The sequence below is a fragment of the Acanthochromis polyacanthus genome, chromosome 10 (genome assembly GCF_021347895.1).
Source record: "Acanthochromis polyacanthus isolate Apoly-LR-REF ecotype Palm Island chromosome 10, KAUST_Apoly_ChrSc, whole genome shotgun sequence".
NCBI lineage: Eukaryota > Metazoa > Chordata > Actinopteri > Pomacentridae > Acanthochromis > Acanthochromis polyacanthus.
In genome coordinates this window covers 21,039,354-21,059,150 of record NC_067122.1, presented here as the reverse complement: position 1 = coordinate 21,059,150, position 19,797 = coordinate 21,039,354, and the positions used below count along the sequence as shown (strand labels likewise).

At 43.5% G+C, this 19,797-nt stretch overlaps 3 protein-coding genes across 4 annotated transcripts in view; 2 read left to right on the top strand and 1 right to left on the bottom strand.

The window, feature by feature from the left end:
- The first annotated feature begins 181 nt into the window (after positions 1 to 181).
- LOC110948111 (myozenin-2) lies at positions 182 to 5,338 on the top strand. Of its 2 annotated transcripts, none has more exons than XM_022189506.2 (6): positions 182 to 339; positions 839 to 929; positions 1,887 to 2,047; positions 3,171 to 3,252; positions 3,952 to 4,135; positions 4,889 to 5,338. In XM_022189506.2, exons 2-6 carry the CDS (start codon positions 845 to 847, stop codon positions 5,070 to 5,072), a joined length of 696 nt encoding a protein of 231 aa, XP_022045198.1. In that variant the 5' UTR covers positions 182 to 339; positions 839 to 844; the 3' UTR covers positions 5,073 to 5,338. The 2 variants fall into 2 exon arrangements, with proteins under 2 accessions (XP_022045198.1, XP_022045197.1); XM_022189505.2 differs by having other exon boundaries at positions 183 to 335.
- Positions 5,339 to 5,472: 134 nt separating this feature from the next.
- rbm22 (RNA binding motif protein 22) lies at positions 5,473 to 11,440 on the bottom strand. The gene is made up of 11 exons (XM_022189504.2): positions 11,300 to 11,440; positions 9,826 to 9,879; positions 9,702 to 9,731; positions 9,455 to 9,587; positions 9,256 to 9,356; positions 8,562 to 8,734; positions 8,211 to 8,411; positions 7,914 to 8,078; positions 7,304 to 7,392; positions 6,407 to 6,535; positions 5,473 to 6,187 (listed from the first exon to the last, which is right to left on the bottom strand). Exons 1-11 carry the CDS (start codon positions 11,351 to 11,353, stop codon positions 6,033 to 6,035), a joined length of 1,284 nt encoding a protein of 427 aa, XP_022045196.1. The 5' UTR covers positions 11,354 to 11,440; the 3' UTR covers positions 5,473 to 6,032.
- Positions 11,441 to 13,552: 2,112 nt separating this feature from the next.
- Positions 13,553 to 19,797, top strand: part of ndst1a (N-deacetylase/N-sulfotransferase (heparan glucosaminyl) 1a) — a 46,717-nt gene continuing 40,472 nt past the window's right edge. The window contains exon 1 of the mRNA XM_022189499.2: positions 13,553 to 13,749. The gene's annotated coding sequence lies outside the window, so the exon portion shown is untranslated. The remainder of the gene's footprint in view (positions 13,750 to 19,797) is intronic.

Sequence of the window (19,797 nt, the reverse complement as noted above, 5' to 3'; positions counted from 1 at the left end):
ATGTGTCTGGACAGCTGCTGTCAGAACGCACACACACACACTTGCAGAGGGGATCCGATTTTTATTATAGAAGAAGCTCGAGGTCGGGATGTAAATCTTTGCCCCTTCCCCTTAATCACCCTTTTAACCCCCCCCCCCCCCCCCCCCGAAAAGAACACTCCCTCAGTCCATCCTCACTCTCTTACCCCCTCTGCTAAAATAAACCCAATGAGGTAAGCGCTGGAGGCGTTCTGGGATGAGTTTTATACAGACTGTTCCTTCTCTACTGAGGAGTCCCAGCTCCAGTTCGGGACAAAACCCCACAAGAGCAGCTCCGACGTCCAGCACACCGACAGGCAAGTAAGAACTGAGGGGAAGGAAGGGGGCTGTAGGCTTTTATATGGCCACAAATAACCAGTGACACTGCAGCAAATAGAGGGTTAGACCTGAAAGTTATGACGTGTTTAAATGGAGAGTAAACAGGGAAGATATAGAAAAGAAATTTAATGTGAAGTTGCACTGTGATTTTGCCTTGGCATGATTTTTGATTTTTCTGGTTATACAATTAATTAATAGAGAGTTCACAACCATTTTGTAAGTGAATCTTTCCATATTGTTTGGACTCAGAAAGTGCTAAATACATGGGTGGGTACGCTCACTTAACAAAATGGAGTTGCCCTTAAAATAACCTCTGAATGTGTGGCTAAGTTTAACATCAGCAAGAACAAGAAACCTGTTCGTTTTTCTTCGTCTGTCAATACATCAGAAGCCAGTGTGGTCAATATTAAATGATGCTAGTTTAACATGACTACAACTTAGAAGAATCCTTACAATAATTAAACATGTTTGTGTCCATCAGAGGAAGATGATGATGATGCAGTCAGGCCTGGATGACGTGACCAAGCAGAGGATGTTGCAGGCGAGGGCTCTGTCCAGTGAGGCCAAGGGAGGTAAGTGTTGTTTTGACGCATCGGGTTTGTCAGGACATTATTTGTACAAAATATTTGGAGGTAAGCTGACACACATATTAGTTTACATATTGGTTTACATTTCACATCAACACGTGTGTATTTACACTCATATTCTGCCTGCCGTGGTATCAAGATGCGACTGAGCCAAACATCAAAGTGCCCACCGCCTGAGGACTGCTGGGCTGTGCTGCACCCAAAAACCCAGGAGTGCCAGTGTGTTGTTGAAATTCTCCAAACATTCCAGCAGGGACCATCCCAGTCGCACTGTTTGCTTTCCAGTGCTGTCCGCCAGCTAGGCTTTGAAACCGAGTCTCCTAAACTCAGCAAAATGTGACTCCCACCACTGAATTTTACACAGGCCGATCAAAGGCAGCTCCTCGAGGGTGGCATATGCCCAGACCTCTCCTAACACTTATCATGTGCAAGTAAGAAGGCCGCCCGCTTTTGCACAAGTCTTTCATCCAAAGATCCTATTTATATGCCCCGTTACCCCTGCAACTCTGGACCACAACAAACATTACACACACACTTGACATCATCTTGAGGCTATTTCAGACACTCCAATGTGCTATGATATAATATGAGAAGAGAGCCAAAGAACAAACTCAGAGGGTTCTAACTTAGTGATGCTGAAAATGCTTTTTCTTTTTTATATCAGCCCCCTTCAGCTGTTTAATGTTGACAGAAACAAGGAGACCAGAGAAGATGTTTTGATTTGCCAAAGGTCCTTATTAGTTTGTTTCTTTCCCTCTCTTTCAAAATGTCTGGAAGTTGTTGCTAACACTGTCTTTGCACCAACAACTAAATGCCATGATATATTTATGGAAGGTCGGACAGGGCAAACAGTTCCGTCTGCTGTGAGTTTTGGCTTCAGGATACGCTGCGTAATAACTTATTAAAGCACAAGCTCCTTTTGTCTGTTGTTCCGTGCAAAAGGACTGAACCTGGGGAAGAAGATCAGCGTTCCAAAAGACGTGATGATGGAGGAGCTCAACCTCCCCTCTAATCGAGGCTCTCGCATGTTTCAGGAGAGACAGAGGAGGGTGGAGAAGTTCACGCTGGAGAACGCCAGCGATGGTGCTCACAACACCAGCAACGTAAGGAAGAGATAAAACATGATGAAGCACGTCCACTGCACTTACTGCAGCCTGTTATGAACCTGTGTTTCTGTCAGGTATTTAATAATAACAGCATCTCAGTGTGCTGGATGCATCAAAGAGCTATGTTTAACGGCAAATGAAGTTTGACCTTTTCGTAGCGTCTCTTTTTCTCTCGAGTACAGCGGCCGGCCTTTAACATCGTACTGCAGGAAAAGCAACTGTAAAGTAGAGCACACCATCTGAGAGTTTAACCCATTTTGATGAAGGGCATCTGGGAAAAGTGGGATGAATTATGCAGAATTATCATGGAAAACAAGAGATCTTGTAAGAAGAGACATTACAGGGGCGCATATAAGATTTAGTATTACACCAACTGTAAAAAATAAAAATGAAATAAAAATAATTTATGCAAACTGTAATATAAAAGCACCTGAGATGTAATTTTTTTAAAATGATGACAAAAAAAATACAATAATTTTCCAAAATTAAAATATATTTTCTGGCCTTCTGAGCCCATTTGTATTTCTTGTTTTTTTAAAAAAAATGTTTTAGTAAAGGACATTTGCAGTATACATGTAAAAAACATTTCAGATGTACATATACACAGTTACAACAGTGTGGATTATTTTATTCTAAAAAATAATGATAAAATCTGTAATGTGATGGATTCTAATATTTGTATATATCCCACATTTAACAAACCAATCAGTTCAAAATTACAACATTTTTACTTTTTTTCAGTTGCCACTAGTTGTATCTAATATGTATCTAATATAGATAGATAGATCTTGACCAGAAAATCAGTCAAGTGATTAATGGATCGTCACAACTGAAAGAGAAGAGAATGGAAAACATCTAAGCTGCTAAACTAAACGTTACTGACTTTAGTCTCTGGTTTACATCAGCCTCTGCAAATTTTGCATTCTGAAAATGTAATCTAACAGTCGTCTCATTACATTTTTAAACTTTCAAACTGTTCTCACAAGCAGAGTTGTGCTCATTGCTATTAAATAAACTGAATTCTTGTGTAGAATTGGTCGACTGTGTTTTTAATACAATGTGTTACAGTATTTGGGGAGTGAACAAATTTTGCAGAAACCTCACTCTACATCTTTCCCAGGTTCATCTGGAGGCCGTTCCTCCCCCACAGATCACTCCAGGGCCACAGGGAGGGAAAGAGAACCAGGCTTTCTCCATCCCTGGTAAGCATAGCCTGGTCATGAACCTTCAGAAGACTGTAGCAAAGAAGGGCAGTCCTGATGTCCTGGCGCCAGGTAAATGGTGATGCACTGTGAGGAAAGGATTGCCACAGAATGCCACAAGCCACATTTCTAGCTCGCTGCATTGCCAAATGCTTGGACAAAGTGAATGCTTGATGAATGCATGGACACTGTGTCACACTCTGATCTGCTCGGGCTCACCTTTCTTACGAAAATGCAATGAGCACATGAATTGGTTTTATTGTAATCATTGCCTGGAGACATGGCAGTTTTTAGAAAGCAATTATCTGTGAGCATCATTGCTGAGTGCTGTTGTGTATTTGGCCTGACAGAAGGTTCTGCTTATGGTCTGACTGACAGTGAGCTAAGCTCTGTTTATTATCAGGGATTCACACTGAGATCTAATTACTGTACTTCCTTTTGTTGACAGGAGTGACATCAAAGAGATTTATCTCTATATTAGATCTGTGTGCGCTTAAACAGGGCTTGTTGTTGTTGTTTTTGTAATTTATCCAGTTGGTTTAGAAATGAATCCAGCAGCTATCAGTTTTTCTCAACAGAGGACTTTAACTAGACACAATTAAGGAAAAGCAAAATTACTTAAAATTCTAACTGTGTTTTCACTTTGCCAAGAGTGGCTTGCTATTTTTGATCAACTGATTTTATATTTGTTTTGGTCAGGATATTCTGGCCCCCTGAAGGAAATTCCTCATGAGAAGTTTAACACAACAGTAATCCCCAAATCCTACTGCTCCCCATGGAGGCAAGCTTTGGGAGACAATGAGGAGCTGATGAACGCCATCAATGCCCAGCTGCCCCAGCTCCCACAAGGGCTACAGCCGGCCAACTACAGGTGCTTCAACAGGTAAATATGCCCTCACACCAACCAGATGAATCACTGGTGGATGTGTGCATGTTGAGGCCCACCCATCTTCATATAGACCCACACATGACCTCACCACGCCATCCATCACCATCATCTCCTCCCTCGGCTCCACTCCATGTTTCCACAGTTTGAAAATTAATCCAGTCTCTGGCTTGCACCTCCTTGGAGTGTGGCTGCGTGATGGCTATTTTGAACACTGGCTCTTGAAAGATGATCCACTGGGGGGCTGCAAGCTTTTAATGGCCCACAAGACGGATTGCACACGAACAGGAATCACCTTTCTCGTGGCGCACAAGGAATTGTATCACACGGGCAACGCAGAACAAAGGTTAAGCCTAGGCAGATGGTGAAATGGAGAATAAAGGAAAGACAAACTCAGAGTTTACTGAATTAAAGCCGTCAGTCAAGGGGATTGTGCCAGCCAGTCTGGAGCTGTGGAGGGATCTTTTTACAGCCTGAAGATTATTATGAAATTCTGAAGCCTTAATTAAATCTGAGCTCAACTAATGGTCAGAGCAGCTACATGAGGAAGTTCACCACACATCCAGCCTGACTCATCCTTAATCCCTCGTGGGTTCTCTCCTTTTGCCAGGGCCTGCAGTTAAAAGCAGTGACCATATCATGTATCATGTAAGAGCTCCACCTTTTACACAGTGGAGAGGTATTATATGAGGGGTCATGTTCTGCCAGGAACATCAGCCTGTCTCATAAGGACTCGTCTTTGTTTCTCAGATCTCCAAGGCCATTTGGAGGCACTATGACCAGCAAGAGGGTGATTCCAGTGATCGGCTTTGAGGCAGTGGAGTCCCAGAACCTTCCAGGAATCGCTCTGGACCGCATGTGTCGACGGCCCAACTTCAACAGAGCACCCAAGGGATGGGGAATTGATTACAGCCCCGAGTCTAATGAACTATGAAAATGAGTTGATAAGCAAAAGACTGAAGCAGTGACTTATGCTTGCACCTCTCCTCTGACAAAGATGCCCCTTGCTAATCAGAGGGCATGGGGAAAAAATAACACTTGTGCATGATGTGAAGTGGTTTGCTACTGCTGAGTGGTTTGACCAGCTGGGGCAAACTCTGAACGCTGAAATCAGTACATTACACACTCTGACAAGCCCGAGACAATGCTGCCACAGGCTGATCAGTGAAACCTATTCTTCCTGTCTGACACCTCTAGCACTATCTGATCCCATCAATGTCTCAATAACAGACAGTCCTTTTCTCTCCTTTCACGCTGCAGCTTTACATCTTCTTCTGCACACAACCAGAAGTTGTTCCGTAAATAATGTTAAGTATCACATACTGAGACGGTCATTGACAAAAATGGGTAATTTTAATGGACAAGTGAAAACATAATTCAAAGAAATCCTAAGCTCGGTCATTATGCTGTGGAAAATTAAGATTGTGTCAAATAAAAAAAAGTCAATGTAACTGAAAATGAACAGGTTCAAAAATGTTGCTCAGAATGTTTCTCAACTCCGTGTGACACTACACACAATAAGACAATTACAAGTTTAACCTAAAGAATACATTTTTATATATACAAACAACAGCTCCAACCACAGGAGCCCATGTGGCCAGTACTCTCATGTCTGAAGTCTTTCATTGCTAATGTTAATTTCCTCCAGTTTTGATGCAGTTCTGGTACTACTTCGCTGTGGGTTGTCGTCTGTCCACACGTGGATGGTCGTTCAGTTCATTTACTGCACTGCAGGAGGCACAGTCAGAAACGATATTTATCTGTGCAGTAGATTTCTCCCAGAAACAGTCTTCATGTTTGGGGCTCACCAAGAGTATTTCACGTGAACACACCTGACCAGGTTTAACATTACAAAAAGAGTGACGCCCGATTACAGCATGATTCACTCTGTCAGCTAATCGCCATGACGTGAGCCGTGTGCAGCGTGGGCACCCATGCGCTGAGGATCCTGGGACGGGTAGTGGATTTGACCTGGAGGTCTCATGCTCATAGGAGGGGGAATCGGTGGGGCCATGGGACCGATGGGGTGAAACATCGGAGGGCCAAAACCTGAGAGGGAAACAGAAAGAACATGTCAAGTATCTACTTGAAAAGATCATCTACAAATTATCACAAATTGTGTACGTCTACACAACGTTTTTCAAAATCAATTTCCCTAATTCAGCCAAGAAATAGTGTTTTGTTTTTATGTGTTACACACCACATTATGCAGATGATATACATTTTTAACTGGGGTGTACATTTTAATGATAGAAGATGTAATTTTACCTGGAGGAGGTGGGTTGATGCCAGGAGGTGGAGGCAAAGCAATGTTCATGACAGCAGGAGAGGAGCTGGGGTCTAGGTTGAAGTAGTTTGCAGGAGCTTCTTCATCGAGAGCCGGTGGTGGCGGTAGAGCTATAGAAAGACGGGCAAAGAGACATGTATGAGAAAACAGACATAGTGCTGCTACGCATTTTTAGCCAGGGTTTCTACAGAAATCCTGGATACATTTCATATTTAATGCTTTTTAATGACATTTTAATGCTATACTGTTAAAATTCTAATGCCATGACTGTGAACTCAAATTACATAGGTCTGATTTTTTGTGAAAGATGATTTTTTTAATGAAAACTGTCCCTACATTTCACTATTTCTGAATCCAGAAACCACTCCTGACCACCCACGGGCTGTAGTCATTCTCTGAATTCCACATTTTCTAGCCATTCTTCCTGGAATTTGCATTTCCTAGCTTTCCTCCACCTGGTTCAGCCTGACGGTACCTGACCAGCCGGAACATTTACCGCAATGCTTCGGCATGTTTACACAGATGCACATATCTGACGAATCGTAGTTTAGAATTATATATTATTCTTATCAAATATTTTTTCTTGAAAACTGCACAAGGAATTTTGAATGTCACTGAGAATCAAATGTAATGATTTTTAATGCCATGTAAGGCCTTATTTTTCACAAAATCAATTTAATGACTTTGAATGCTTTTAATGCCCTGCAGAGACCCTGTTGTCTGAATCACAGTTATGCATGCATATATGTCAAAGCACGTTCAATCAAAAGGTTGAATCAACTCCACAACTAATAATTACACATAAAAATTCACCAGCATGTTAAATTAGACTTGCATGACCATGTCACTACGGCTAAACAACACGGAAAAAGATTTACCTCCAGGCAGTCCAGGTACAGGATCCAGTCGGGTACCCATCTCACTCACGCCGTCTTTGATGCCTTCCTTCCCTCTTGCTGCCTGAGACCTAAAATGACACCTTATGAGTAAGATGCAGTAATGACATCCATTTGTGAAACCTCACTGAAAAGCCAGCAGCAGCAGCAGCAGCAGCAGCAGCACAATAGAGTCCAGAAAGGAAAAAAGCTTAAATGTCCTGCCTTGCACAATTTCTGGATTATGATTCGACTCCTACTGTGCCTGTAATATTCACATTCTAAAAGCACCGTAGTCAGTAATTTACTGACAGATTTGACAGTGATGGTAGCATTACTTCAGGCTGCTACTTTCAAAACACTCATGCTCCCTGAACACCAATGGGCGTTTAATAAGAAAATTATAAGTACAAATTTTCACACCGCCTCCTAAGTAATCTCTGCTTGACGGTGCTTTATGAGAGCTGAGAATTTTGATAAGATGGCAGGAAGATCTTTTGGGATGCCATCTACATAATCAATGTCTTCATTAGGTATTTTGAATGGATGCACTTGTAAAGTTGATGATTCACAGACGTATGGATCATTTTGCCCTTTGCAATCAGCTCGTTACCTTCCCCACTTGACAGTAAGCCTCCGGCCATTAATGATGAGTTTGTTGAAGGACTTCTCAGCAGCCATCTCAGCTGCCGGCCGCGTGGCAAACTGGATGAACGCGCACTGCTGCCTTTGGACTATGGTAATGGTACGAATTTCGCCAAACTGATAGAAGTGACTCCTGCAATAACACACAGACAAGCTCGTTAGACACAAAAAAAGTGTAGGAAAAAGTGCACAACATTTTCAAAGTGTACAAATCTAAATGATAACAGCAAGTTGCAAGAAAAAAAATATATATCAAAGCTCTTACTTGAGATCTCCATCTGTGACAGTATCGCCCAAACCGCCAATGTAGAGGGTAGTGATGGACTTGTCTTCTGGTGGGTCCAATCGGGGCATAGTTGAAGCCCGTTTTAGCAGCTTGTCAGCCACTGGGTCATTGATGCCATAGTAACGATCTTTAATGTTCTGATCAGCTAGAGGGTCGTCAGGATCTGTGGGCTTCTCGTGCCTGTGAGAGAAAGACAATAGCAATGAAACGCAACAACTGTAGCAAATTACAGTCGAACGGAGACAAAACCATGTCATGTTCATTCATAAGTCACTAGGACAAACAATGAGATCGACCTACACAGCAGCTGTGGACCATCCAACCACTCACCTGTAGGGACACTCCTCCCCTCTCTTACACTCTCCTTTCACCCAGAAGGAGCAGATGTGTGGCCGGTTCCTCTTGTAATATGGAGTGGTCCGGGCCAGTTTGAGCAGCATGTCACTAGAACTTGCAGCCTTGCCAAGTTGGCCCACCGGCCGCGTGCCATCGGAATTAGCTATCTGTAAACACACAGGTTCAAACAGCAGTGAGGCACGACGACAGAAAAAGACTGACATTAACAACATATATAATCGAGTTAAGAATGTCTCAAGTTGAGCTCAGTTAAGCAAAATGCATATTAACCAAACCACTGAAGAGCTGCTGCTGGTTGAATCACTGCAAGAAATAGTTTGTTATTTTGGCCTTCACTTTGTAGTTCAGTTTACTGCTGGTTTGCTTTTCAACCACGTTCACTTTACTGCAAATAAATTCAACTTGTGCTGTATAAATGTGTTCTGTGGCTGCTTGGGATATGTGGAGGACGGAGCTTCATGTTGTGTTTGAACAACCCCTAGCTGGGTGTACCAGCAGGTTATGATTTCTTATAAAAACAAAAGATTCTGGTAACAAATATATCTAAAATTCTAAAATACTTTAGCTAAACGATTGGCTCAGACACTGTATCAACAGTGATACGGGTGAATACAAAGAGAATGTTTGAAGTCATTACAATTAGTCCAATTGAATGTAACAATTATACCTCTCTCTCCATGTTCTGTGTGTAGTATTCTTTATTCACATCTGACTTTGGAACCTCATCTTTAACAGAGAGTCCTGTGTCTCGCACCTGGATTGGTAAACCTGCCAAAGACAACATGCAAAAGGAGAGTCAGACAAAGAGCTATATATTACAAGGGACACAAAAAATACACCTCAGGTGGAAACAATCACAGACGCACCATACTCCAGGTCCAACAGACATGTTTGACAAACATTCTTCATTTTACTGCAGGTCTGACAGACTTCTGTCTTTTTGAAACGCATTCGTGTCCCCGGACACCATCGGAACACAGTAAAGGGTCGAGCGCAGATCTGTTGGGCAAAGGAAGAAAAATTTGAAATATTCTTACACGGACAGTGGTGTTATAAGTACGAGCTAAACTTGTACTGCATTCACATGATTTAAAGTACTGATGCAAAACACACCTTGCATTCTTTCCCATACTTCTCCTTTGTCTGTAAAACAAAGTATGAACAGACTTATACCAAAAAGTAAAACAACTACAAAGGAAAAAAAATTCATTATGATGGCACAGGAATGCTCACTCACCATACGGATATAAGGATTCTCTCCTAAACATGTCTGACACAGAATTGGAAAATCCTGGAGGAGAAAAGAAATCAGATGGTCAACTACATAAAAACACACACTCAATCTTTTAGTCATCCCCATATCTTTTGTTCTCCAACAGTCCCCAGGTGTGAGTTGTCTGAAGCAGTAACTTGGCCTCCAGTCTCACCCATTTCACCTTCTGCTGTGGGCACCTTGGCAGGGACGCGTGTAAATACAAGGACTGCTATAGGACATGCTCACGCCTACTTTGCCATCTGTTGAAGGATGCTGTTTCAGTCCAAGTGCTAGTTGCTGAAACTGACCTACCCTTAATCCATCCTACTGACAGCATCAGCCAAACTACTAAATATAAGCAGCTCTTGTGGCTCTAATGGCAACTACATATTCTAGGGTTGCAAAGTTTATAGTCTGATATCTTTATAAAACCAACATTGGTCTAATGCCCTGTTGTGTCATGTCTCGAGTGAGTTTTTGTTACCTTATATAGTAGGGCTACAGATCTTTAAGAGGGTCAAAAATACAGTTTCTTTTTACACAAATGACGAATCAGTACTTGGCAGATGACATGACAAGTTCATGATAACTCGAATAATAGGTTATATCAGTTTCAACAATAAAAACAAGCTTGTCTACGGGATTTTAACTGAACAACAACAAGATCAGTTGGTCCCATTCATTCTATTTAAATAGAATATTTTATATTTTCATAGTAAAATTTATTGGCACCGTACAGCATGGTGATTCTGCATTTTAAATAACATTGATTTGTTGAAAATATCACGCAATCAACTCTGTACACACCTGGAAAATTTCAAAAAATATTTCTTTAAATTAGCTTTCTTTTATAACAGTGGAGTTATGTTTAACCTGCTGGGCCAGCAAATTTGGGTATTTTCTATGAGCGACTGCTATGCTAATGTGACATCTACGATATAGGACCTTAAAATCACAACGAATCAAAACCCACAGGTATCTCTGTCACTGTGTTGTTGGCTCGGTTCTCTTCATCCAATAATGATTTTGACTTTTTACCTGGCCGTTTCAGTAGTTAGCCTGCTAGTGCTAAGCGTCGCTAGCGTAGATTGCTAACTAACGGTTCTTTGCCAAGTTAGCATGAGAAAGTTTGCATTGAGCCCAGCCTTGGAAGCTATCGCCTATAATCTCCATCCCACAGATGTCAGATTCCGGGAAAACAGTTAGATTTTGGGAGTTAATGTTAACACTGAAGCTTGCTACGATACGTACAGATATGCTAAAGAAGGTAGCAACCACGCTGCTACAGCTAGCTGCCGTTAGCCAACGGAAGGCTAACTAGCTACCAAGCAAACCGACCATTTTATCCTCAAGCCGGCAGATTTTCTGATTAAGTTTATCCCGGTAGCGTAGCAGGAGCATATTATGTTTCAGTCATATTCCTCGATCTGTGACCTATGATGTCAATTGAGCGTACCGCGTCTTCCCAGTTCTGTCTGTTGTAGGTGTTGGATCCCAGGGAAGTCGCCATTTTGCAGAGAGTGTTCCAAGCGGGACAGGGCCAAACAAGCGGCGACAAGAGCGCAATCCCACAATGCACCGCGGGAACAGAGCCACGTCCCACGTCCCACCTTAGGGTGTCGCCCTATCTTACCGAAAATATCATAGCCTAATTAAAAATAAGTACATTTTAAAAGAACTTTAAGGAATTTGTATATAGTCTTATTTGTAACTTAGATGCTCTCATGTTCCCTGCCTTTCATGGTGCTGGTATTGTGAATTTCTCTTTGGAGATTAATAAAGTATCTATCTATCTAGACGACTGTAACTGTGACATTTTTATCTTAGTTTTAAGGTTTGTGTATTTGTGTGGATGTTATATGCAAACATATAATCAGTATATATATATATATATATATATATATATATATATATATATATATATATATTTTTTTTTTCAAATGGTCCTTTACCCCTAAATGTGTCTTAAAACACAACAAAATGGCTCCTTTAAGCACCATAAAGTGTACATGAATAGTTTTTGTAAGGAAACATTTCAGGATAGTTCTTTGTGGCCCCATCTGCTTCCATTTTCATTAAAGTACTTGATAGTTATTCACGCAGTTGTTAAGAAAAAAAGTCAATTGTAAAGTAATATTTTGGGTTCCAGACTGCTGGTGAGACAGACTAACATATTGCAAGATGGCAATTTGGGATTTGGTGAATTATTTCTCACTGTGTTCAGACAGACCAAATGATTAATCAATTATATTACTATTACTAGACACCAAATCAAAGAATTTGTACCTTTAAGAACCACATAAAGTACATGAAGAGCCATTCCTAAAATAAAGAAGTTCTTCAGTCGGTGATGACACTTTGACAAACCAGAGAGCCTTCTGAAGAACCACTATATTTCTGACAGATGTGTCACTTTTTCCCCCACTCTATGTATGTGTGTGGGTGAGGCAGACAGACTGATTGGCAGGTGTGTGAAAGCCTGTATAAGCCAATTGTTGTCCACTTACAGTTTATCTATGCACCTGTTCAGATTCAGCTCAGGGTGTCTCTGCTGTGTGAAACTCCAATTAGAGCAGCGAAGCACGCTGAAGATTACGGATGGGCATTAAGTCCCAAATGTTTATTTAGGGTCAGGGTGAGGTTGTGGAGTCAGAGTGCAGGGATTAGTTAGAAGCCTCGAGAACTGGCAAATCTTTCAGAGTGCATCTGCCATTCAGTGGGTAAGAACAGAAAAGTCTGCTGTGCTTTTTGGTCACAGGTAACTAGTGGCAAACATCTAAGGCTTCTACTTAGATTCAGAGGCTTTTTAAATGGATGACACTGATTGCCAGTAATTGATTGCTCTGTGATCATATTTCCATGAGAAGGAGTTATGTCTGCCAGCCTCCTCTTGTTTTCCTCCCTAGCTGGGTGCACAGCTTGTCATTTGCCCTGGTGCTTAGGACACCAAAGTAAACCTCCTGGGCATCGCCTTCTTTGTCTTAATGAGTCGTGTGACCCTGTCTCCATCATGTGATGTGGATGAGACAGCCAAAGCTGTTTTGAAGGACGGCTTTGTCTTGGATTTAGCCACTCTGTAATGAAAATCACCAACCTCATGAGTCACAAGGTCAGAGGACGTGTAGGTGGACCTAAACATCACCGCTGCTACGTGTTTCGGAGCTAGTTTTGAAGAAATCACATAGTGAGAGCAGTTAATGGTGTGATAGACGCTTCGTTGACTTTAAGGTACATTTTCCTGAAACTACATGTGTGGCAAATCAGTCTATATGCAAGTTGTTATTCTTTGTAGCAACAATCAATTATCATAAAGAGATATTACATGCTTGTAGATGAATTGGAGCAGTTGCATGAGCATTAGAAAGACAGTATGGCTGAATATTCTAAGCAATGTTATGGAAAAATTAGAGGGATTTCTTATAAGGCATGGAAAGCTGGTTAAATAACCTATATGATGTTTAACCTGCATGTTGTGGTGAGTTCAGCAAACTTTGAGGACAATTAAAATACAACAACAGTAGCTGTACACCCACACTGATCCCAGTGCTGAGGCGAAGGGATGCAGATGAGCTCCTGCAGGAACATGATCGCACAGTGATTTCTTTAGTGTAGTATGCATGCATGCGCAAATCGGGCAAAAAAAACAAAAAAATAATACCAAAAACTGCCGTGCTGGCGCCTCCTGACGACAGTTATGGGCTACTGCCGGTGCATAGAGCTGCATAGAGAGAGAGAGGGAGAAAGAGGGGGGGCATTCTCACATTTCTCCCAGCCGAGTCCGCGGTGCCGCTTCCACATCACGGCCGACAGCAAACCCAGACGACGACATGCGCCCGGCGTGCTCCAACCCCGCATTCATCGCAGCCAGCTTGCGCGTCGCAACGAATCCACGTCCATCTAGACAAGGTGAGTACATCGACGCAGCACACAAAGTCTCGTCGCGGTGTTGTTTTTTCTGTTTTCGCTCGATACAACCGAGAGCCGCGCCGCCGCTGCTGCTGCTGCTGCTGCTACCACCGCTACCGCCACCGCCGCTCGGTCTCCCAGGCCAGGCTACGTTGTCTGGCGCAGACGGGAGATGAGGCCAGTTTTTCGGCCTCACTCTCTCCCCTCCTTCCCTCCTTTCCTTTCGAGCTGGAAACATAAAGCCGCGGCGGTGTGGCGGAGGATCGGTGCAGCTTTTTTTCCAGCTCGGGGGGAAGCAAAAGGCTTATTATTGTCGGGTCGAAGTTTGTGCTCGGGATAGAGCCGCTGTGTCCGGCTGCTCTGCTCCGGGATTTAACATCGGAATTCCTTTTATCGAGTCGGATCCCGTCCTGCAGACCCCGGTGCCAGCGACAACTTGTTTGTGTAACTTTGTAGCAGCAGCAGCCTTGCTAAGTGCACGGCGTTTAAATCCAAAATGCTCGCCTCAAGTTAACAATCTGACCACAATGCAACAATTTACCGTCTAATGTGCCTCATTGCAATGAAAAGGCCAAACCATTTTAGTGCGCAAATTAAGATTTAAAAGGTCGATGCGGCTGGTGTGCCGCCCGACTTAACAGCTCCTGCACATGCTGGACAAAAGATTATGAGGAGGAAACAACCATCATGTTTTCAGTGTTAATTATCAGCCCTGATTGCAGGATCTGTGTTGATGCATCACATTATTGTGCAGCTACCTGTAGGCTGCAGGTCTCCAAACTACTCTGTCCTGTCACTGAACTGCAAAATGCACAAACAAGCAAGGTAAAACTGACCATTACGTACATTGGTCTTCAAAACTGGGAAAGTCTGCAAACATGCACACCCAGTTTGTAGGTGTTTTCTTGTGTCTCTGCTGTGTGAGGTCGCTTTGCTACTCTTCATGGTGTAAAAATGTCAGTCTCCACTGAGAGCAGCATCTATTAAATGCTATAAACACTTGACTCTGCTCTTTAGAAAGAAAAGGGGCAGTCCAGACCTGCCTGAAATCTGTTGCCTTGGGGTGTACGCGCATGCAGGCGTGCACCTATGTGAGTAAGAGATTTGTAAAGGAGAATGACTCACGCTCAGAATGCATTTGGCAAAGTCAGAAGGACTTTCCCTGCGTCTTCGCCTCAGCTGCAGAAGACATTCTTGAAGCAGAGAAGCGACGTCCTTCTGGTTTTATGTGTCGTGAGATTTATTCGACCAACGCTTCACATTTCTGCTATTCCCAGGCCATGTGTTGTTTATCACATCCCACCCTGCATTTGTAAAAAAAACTAAATGGGAAAAATTGTAGGGCTTATTTCATTTGCAGATTCAGATTTGATTTTAAAAAATAGTGTGGTTGGTATCACTTGTTTGTCAAATTTTGTGGAGAGCTGAATCTTAAGTTGCGTTCTATTTATCCGCGCCAACTGTTTGTCTGGTTGTTCTAACCCTCCATCTGACTGCTTCCACTGGCTGCCAAACATGCTGTGATCTAGCGCTTTCACTTGATGAAGGCTGCCACCGCTACCGCATCCATTTGATCATATATCAGCATCGTTTCACTTTAGGTATACCTGCGAAAATAGTGCGACTGGGTTACAATGGCTCCACGCAGGGGTTGATGAAATACTGTTCGGCATGATAGTATATGACAAGATCACGTCACCGAGCGGCATTTGGACGTTTATCAGAATGAGACATGATCGCACAGACAACTCCTCGTTTCACATTTGAACGGGAGGACGGGAAGACAGAGATTGTTTGTCAGTCAGAGCTTTGACTGGTTTTATTGTTGCTCAGACACATACATAGGAGGATGTGAATTATTGCAGGAAATACACCATCATGTTTAATGCTACATAAGGGCCCAACAACATGCCAGCGCTTGTATTTTTCCATGTCAGTGCCCCTTGTCGCCACTCTCAGTGTGTGGGGGGCAGACCTCTCTTTAGAGGGCGGCTGAAGCCAGGCATCCTTCCAACACTCGAGCCCCCCCAACCTTCTCTGCTGGGCATAAGCACTGCTTTGTGCCACTGTACTGCTCCCTACGGTCCGTATTCATATACTACTACACCACTACCAGATACTGGAATCTACAATTGGAAGCGCACCCAAAATAGCCTGCTGTTTGACAGACAAACTCAGATGTTTCCTCATTAAATCGAGCTTTCGGATTAATATGCCAGAATGCAAGAGGCAGATTGTATCAGTGTAGCCTGTAAAGTATTGAAGTGCCTTTTTTTTTTCTTTGCCTGGAATGTGGCTGTGGCATTTTTTGGCTCAGGCTGTGCAATCGTGAGGGGGTATTGGAGAGCAGGAGCAGAGTAAATACATTTCAAACAGCACAGCACAAGCGAGCATTAGCAAATGATCCGATAGCATCTGTAATCCTCGGGAAAACCTGGAGAGTTGTTTTTGAATAGTACTAGCCTCCATCAGACAGTTGGCAGGCACTGGGGGTGTCCACATGTGTGACTGGCTGGCTAGGCTAGCGGCGCGGCTGAATGCTACAGTATGCAGGCAGATCAGATTACTGAACGATTAGCCATGGCCCTCCTATCCGCGGCCCAGGGAAATGATTTTCCACTGTCATAATTCCCCAGACTGAATTACGCAGGCCAGTGACTCAGAGATACTCAATACTACAGGCCTGAGTACTGCATGGCATAACTGTTGCTCTCTGGAGAGGGCCGATATGTTATACCATTGTTGCACAAGGGCACAAAATAATTTTCTAATATGAATTTCTGCTTGAGCTCTGATGCTTGCTTTTGCGGCGCAGTGGGGCGTTGCGACCCAGCTTCATAACTGTGGCTGAGCAAAAAAGGTAAAGTTCAGCAGTGCGGTGTTTACCCATTAGCCGGGGTTGTTACATAAAGGAGGCAGCAGGAAAAAAAAAAAAAGCAGTCCCAAATCTCCGAACTGTCCTTCTATTGTGAGACGCACGTCAAAACCGTGAGCACTTGTCAGCCGGGCAACGAGGCGGTTTAAATCAAGCAGGCCTCAGGAGGAATTTTGCTGAATGGAAAGATAGACGAAGAGAGTAAGAGAGAGAAAGAGGGGAAGAGGGAAAAGTGGGAGAGGTGAACTGGTGGAGGTGGGACCGTGTTTCCAAGGTGCATACCCCCCGAGGCAGGAATCCGATACATTCCAGAGGCTCCTGTATCCAGACGAATAATGGTGACTGGGGTGTAGCGTTTCATCAGATGACACACGATTGGAGCGTAAGTGCTGGGAAAGTAAGAGCTATGTCATAGGCTCAGAGGTAGCCAGCTCTAGTTGCCTGAGGGATCAGGAAGGATGCCAGAGGAGCAGGACAGGTTATGTGAGATATGGATTTATCCCAAGAAGAAGACAGAAGCCCGGTTTTTATAGCTCCTCGGCTTATCACACCCATTCCCCCCTTCCCTGCCGTTAAGATACAGACATTTAAAACCATTTCAACTGCTTAGGTGGAACTCCGATCCAAAACAATATACAACAAACGGACTACGAGTTATTTTTGGCTCATGTTGTTGCATTGTGTTCTGATTACGGTGGCAGTTGCACCGAACAAGCATGTGCAGTTAAATGGCTTCCGATGAATAACAGGAAAAATCATTAGAGCCTGTTCGGCCGCTCTCTCGACAAGTTATGACAAGAAGCTGCCGTTAGAGTCTGACTCACCTTGCTCTTCGTTTGGAATTCCACAACTTCACCTGGTTCTGTATCAGCACCTGTCAGTCTGTGGGTTCAGTTTTCTTCTTCAAGTGGAGTTTTTGCCCCCAGAAATGTCTTCCCACCCCTGAAAGCTATTTATACTGCAGACACAAAAAATGCACCCTGTTTTATTTAGTGGTCAAAAAAACAAGCTGTCGGGTGTTAATGGACTTCACCTCAGCCATTCCGACAGACCCTCGGGGTACTCTACGTTCATACACTTGGCGAGGGAGCTCTCGGCACTGGCCTGTTAATGAAGCCATTTTCAGAGATGGAGAGATGCGGTAATGGGAACGCACCACTTCACTGCAGGATATTCTAACCCCGTCCTCATCATAAGTGCTATCAGTCATCGGATATGATTAGGGTTTTTTTCCCCCTCCTTTGTCCATTTAGCTATTTGGACGGCTCTTTTGCCGACTCAGAGTAGGAGATGTGTGTTAATGTGCGTAGCATTAAGACATACGTGGCGGTTACGTTGAGAAACTTTGAGCATGTTGTATTAGGGGTGAACATTTTGTGTTACCACCAAAGAACACTAAATCAGTGATGAAGGTTGTTGTGCCAGTTTCGATGTACGCTGGACATCAGCCTAATAATGCTAGATCTGTGGTTTGCTGCTAAAAGCTCGCTGATGGGAGCTTTAAGGGGAAGGCAGGTGAAAGGCCCCTCCTTTCACCTGTCTTCATTCTTTGTGTGTTTATTCAGTTGTCTGGTGGCTGAATGTGGCTGCACTGCGGATACCACACGCATGCCTTTGCCTACTGTAGAGCTGATGTGTGTTTGCTGTCACCCCAAGTTGTGTACGTTGTTGTTGCAAATAGCATCCAGCGTAAGTTACAAGTGTGAGCTGCTGAGAATCACACTGTAGTAAAGTGCGATGTTTAAGTTAAATTGCAAACTTTTGTTAGTGTGCCGTTGAACAAATGTGTAACAGATGTAGGAAAAACTACTCTAAACAAAATCCTTTTTTGCATGTTATAATTAGGGGTTGAGCAGTTATTCGCCTGCTGGATTATCAGATCTGATAATCAGCAAAACTCTCTGTTCAGTGTTTATATGATCACTCAGTTGGCAGTTTATTGGGCACACCGTCTGAAGTTAATGTGTCCTGCAATCAAACGGACTATTGGGAAGGTTGTAATATTTTCATGGTTTTTAGAGAGGTGTTGATTCAACTTTATGGTCACTTTGAAGGCCTGTTGTGGTGTTCTTGTATTATACCAAGAGGTGTTACTAATATGTCATTTACCTTCACTGGTATAATTGGGAGAGAATGGAATATTAGTAAAAGCATTCAGCAGCAACAAAAACTGTAGCAGATACAATTACTGCAGTGTTGAAATTCTGATATAGATCAGACAGGAAGTGAACATTATGACCATCCCAAAATAGAAAGTATTTGCTCAGCTGTTGTATTAGATTAGTTTGGCTTGGGTGTGCCTCTTAGTCAGTTTCTCTTTTTCAGCAGTCGTCTCACGTGTTGTTTTCCCCCAAACTTAAACCAGATCACAGCTTTGACCCGAAGTCGTCAGAAAACCCATGTTTTGTGTTTACCAACTATAGTTATGTTTACAGCGCTGTCATGATGAGCGGTGATACTGGGAAGGGAAGCGAGGAGCGAACACCTACACAAGGTCACGTAGAGGTTTCAGTTTTCCTTTTTTAGGCCGCGATGACAGAGACTGTTGTTAGCGAGGACAACGGTACAACACAAAAGCAGCCGCATCGGTGACTTTGTCTTTGCGTTGCCGATGCTTCAGAGTAGAACGGGCTGGAGCGTCGTGGCATCCCACCAGGACAGCAGGACTGAGTACAGTCTGAGCAGGGGCATCTGGTGCCCAGTGCCCCGGCTCTCTTCTCTCTTCCCTCAGTCTCCGAGCCCCAAAGCAGAGCAGCACAACCACACCACAGCTAGTCATCTGGTGTCCAGTTGGCTCCCATCTGTGAGCGCATTCAACTTCACTGCAAACAAAGCGTTGTGGCATGCAAACGGCCATTAATACGTGTAAACAGCTCAGCCCTGCTATGCATCCCAAACTCTCGGGGTGGAAACTGCGAGTGCACTGCCAGGGTTATGGGTCATCTCCATCGGATCCGCTGTGACAAAGTGTCCAGAGCTGATGACGTTGCCGCCTCTCCATTTTGAATTGCTGAGGTGGAAAGAATTGTAATGGTGCCGACCCAAGGTTTAGCTTCTGGCAGCTCCAAGTGTGCCCCTCCACTGATCCGAGGCGGTGCCGTGACTGCCCAGCCTGCTGTCTCTCATCCATTCTGGGTGGTAGAGAGGTGTGTGTGTGTTGGTGTGTGTGCTTG

Bases quoted from the DNA above. Each gene is read 5' to 3' on its own strand.
- LOC110948111 (XM_022189506.2), top strand. From the start codon at position 845: ATGATGATGATGCAGTCAGGCCTGGATGACGTGACCAAGCAGAGGATG. The intron at 3,253-3,951 runs GTAAGCATAGCC...TGTTTTGGTCAG, and splicing joins CCAGGCTTTCTCCATCCCTG to GATATTCTGGCCCCCTGAAG. The intron at 4,136-4,888 runs GTAAATATGCCC...TTTGTTTCTCAG, and splicing joins AACTACAGGTGCTTCAACAG to ATCTCCAAGGCCATTTGGAG.
- rbm22 (XM_022189504.2), bottom strand. From the start codon at position 11,353: ATGGCGACTTCCCTGGGATCCAACACCTACAACAGACAGAACTGGGAA. The intron at 9,357-9,454 runs GTGCGTCTGTGA...TGTCTTTGGCAG, and splicing joins TCTGTTGGACCTGGAGTATG to GTTTACCAATCCAGGTGCGA. The intron at 8,079-8,210 runs GTAAGAGCTTTG...GTGTTATTGCAG, and splicing joins GTCACAGATGGAGATCTCAA to GAGTCACTTCTATCAGTTTG.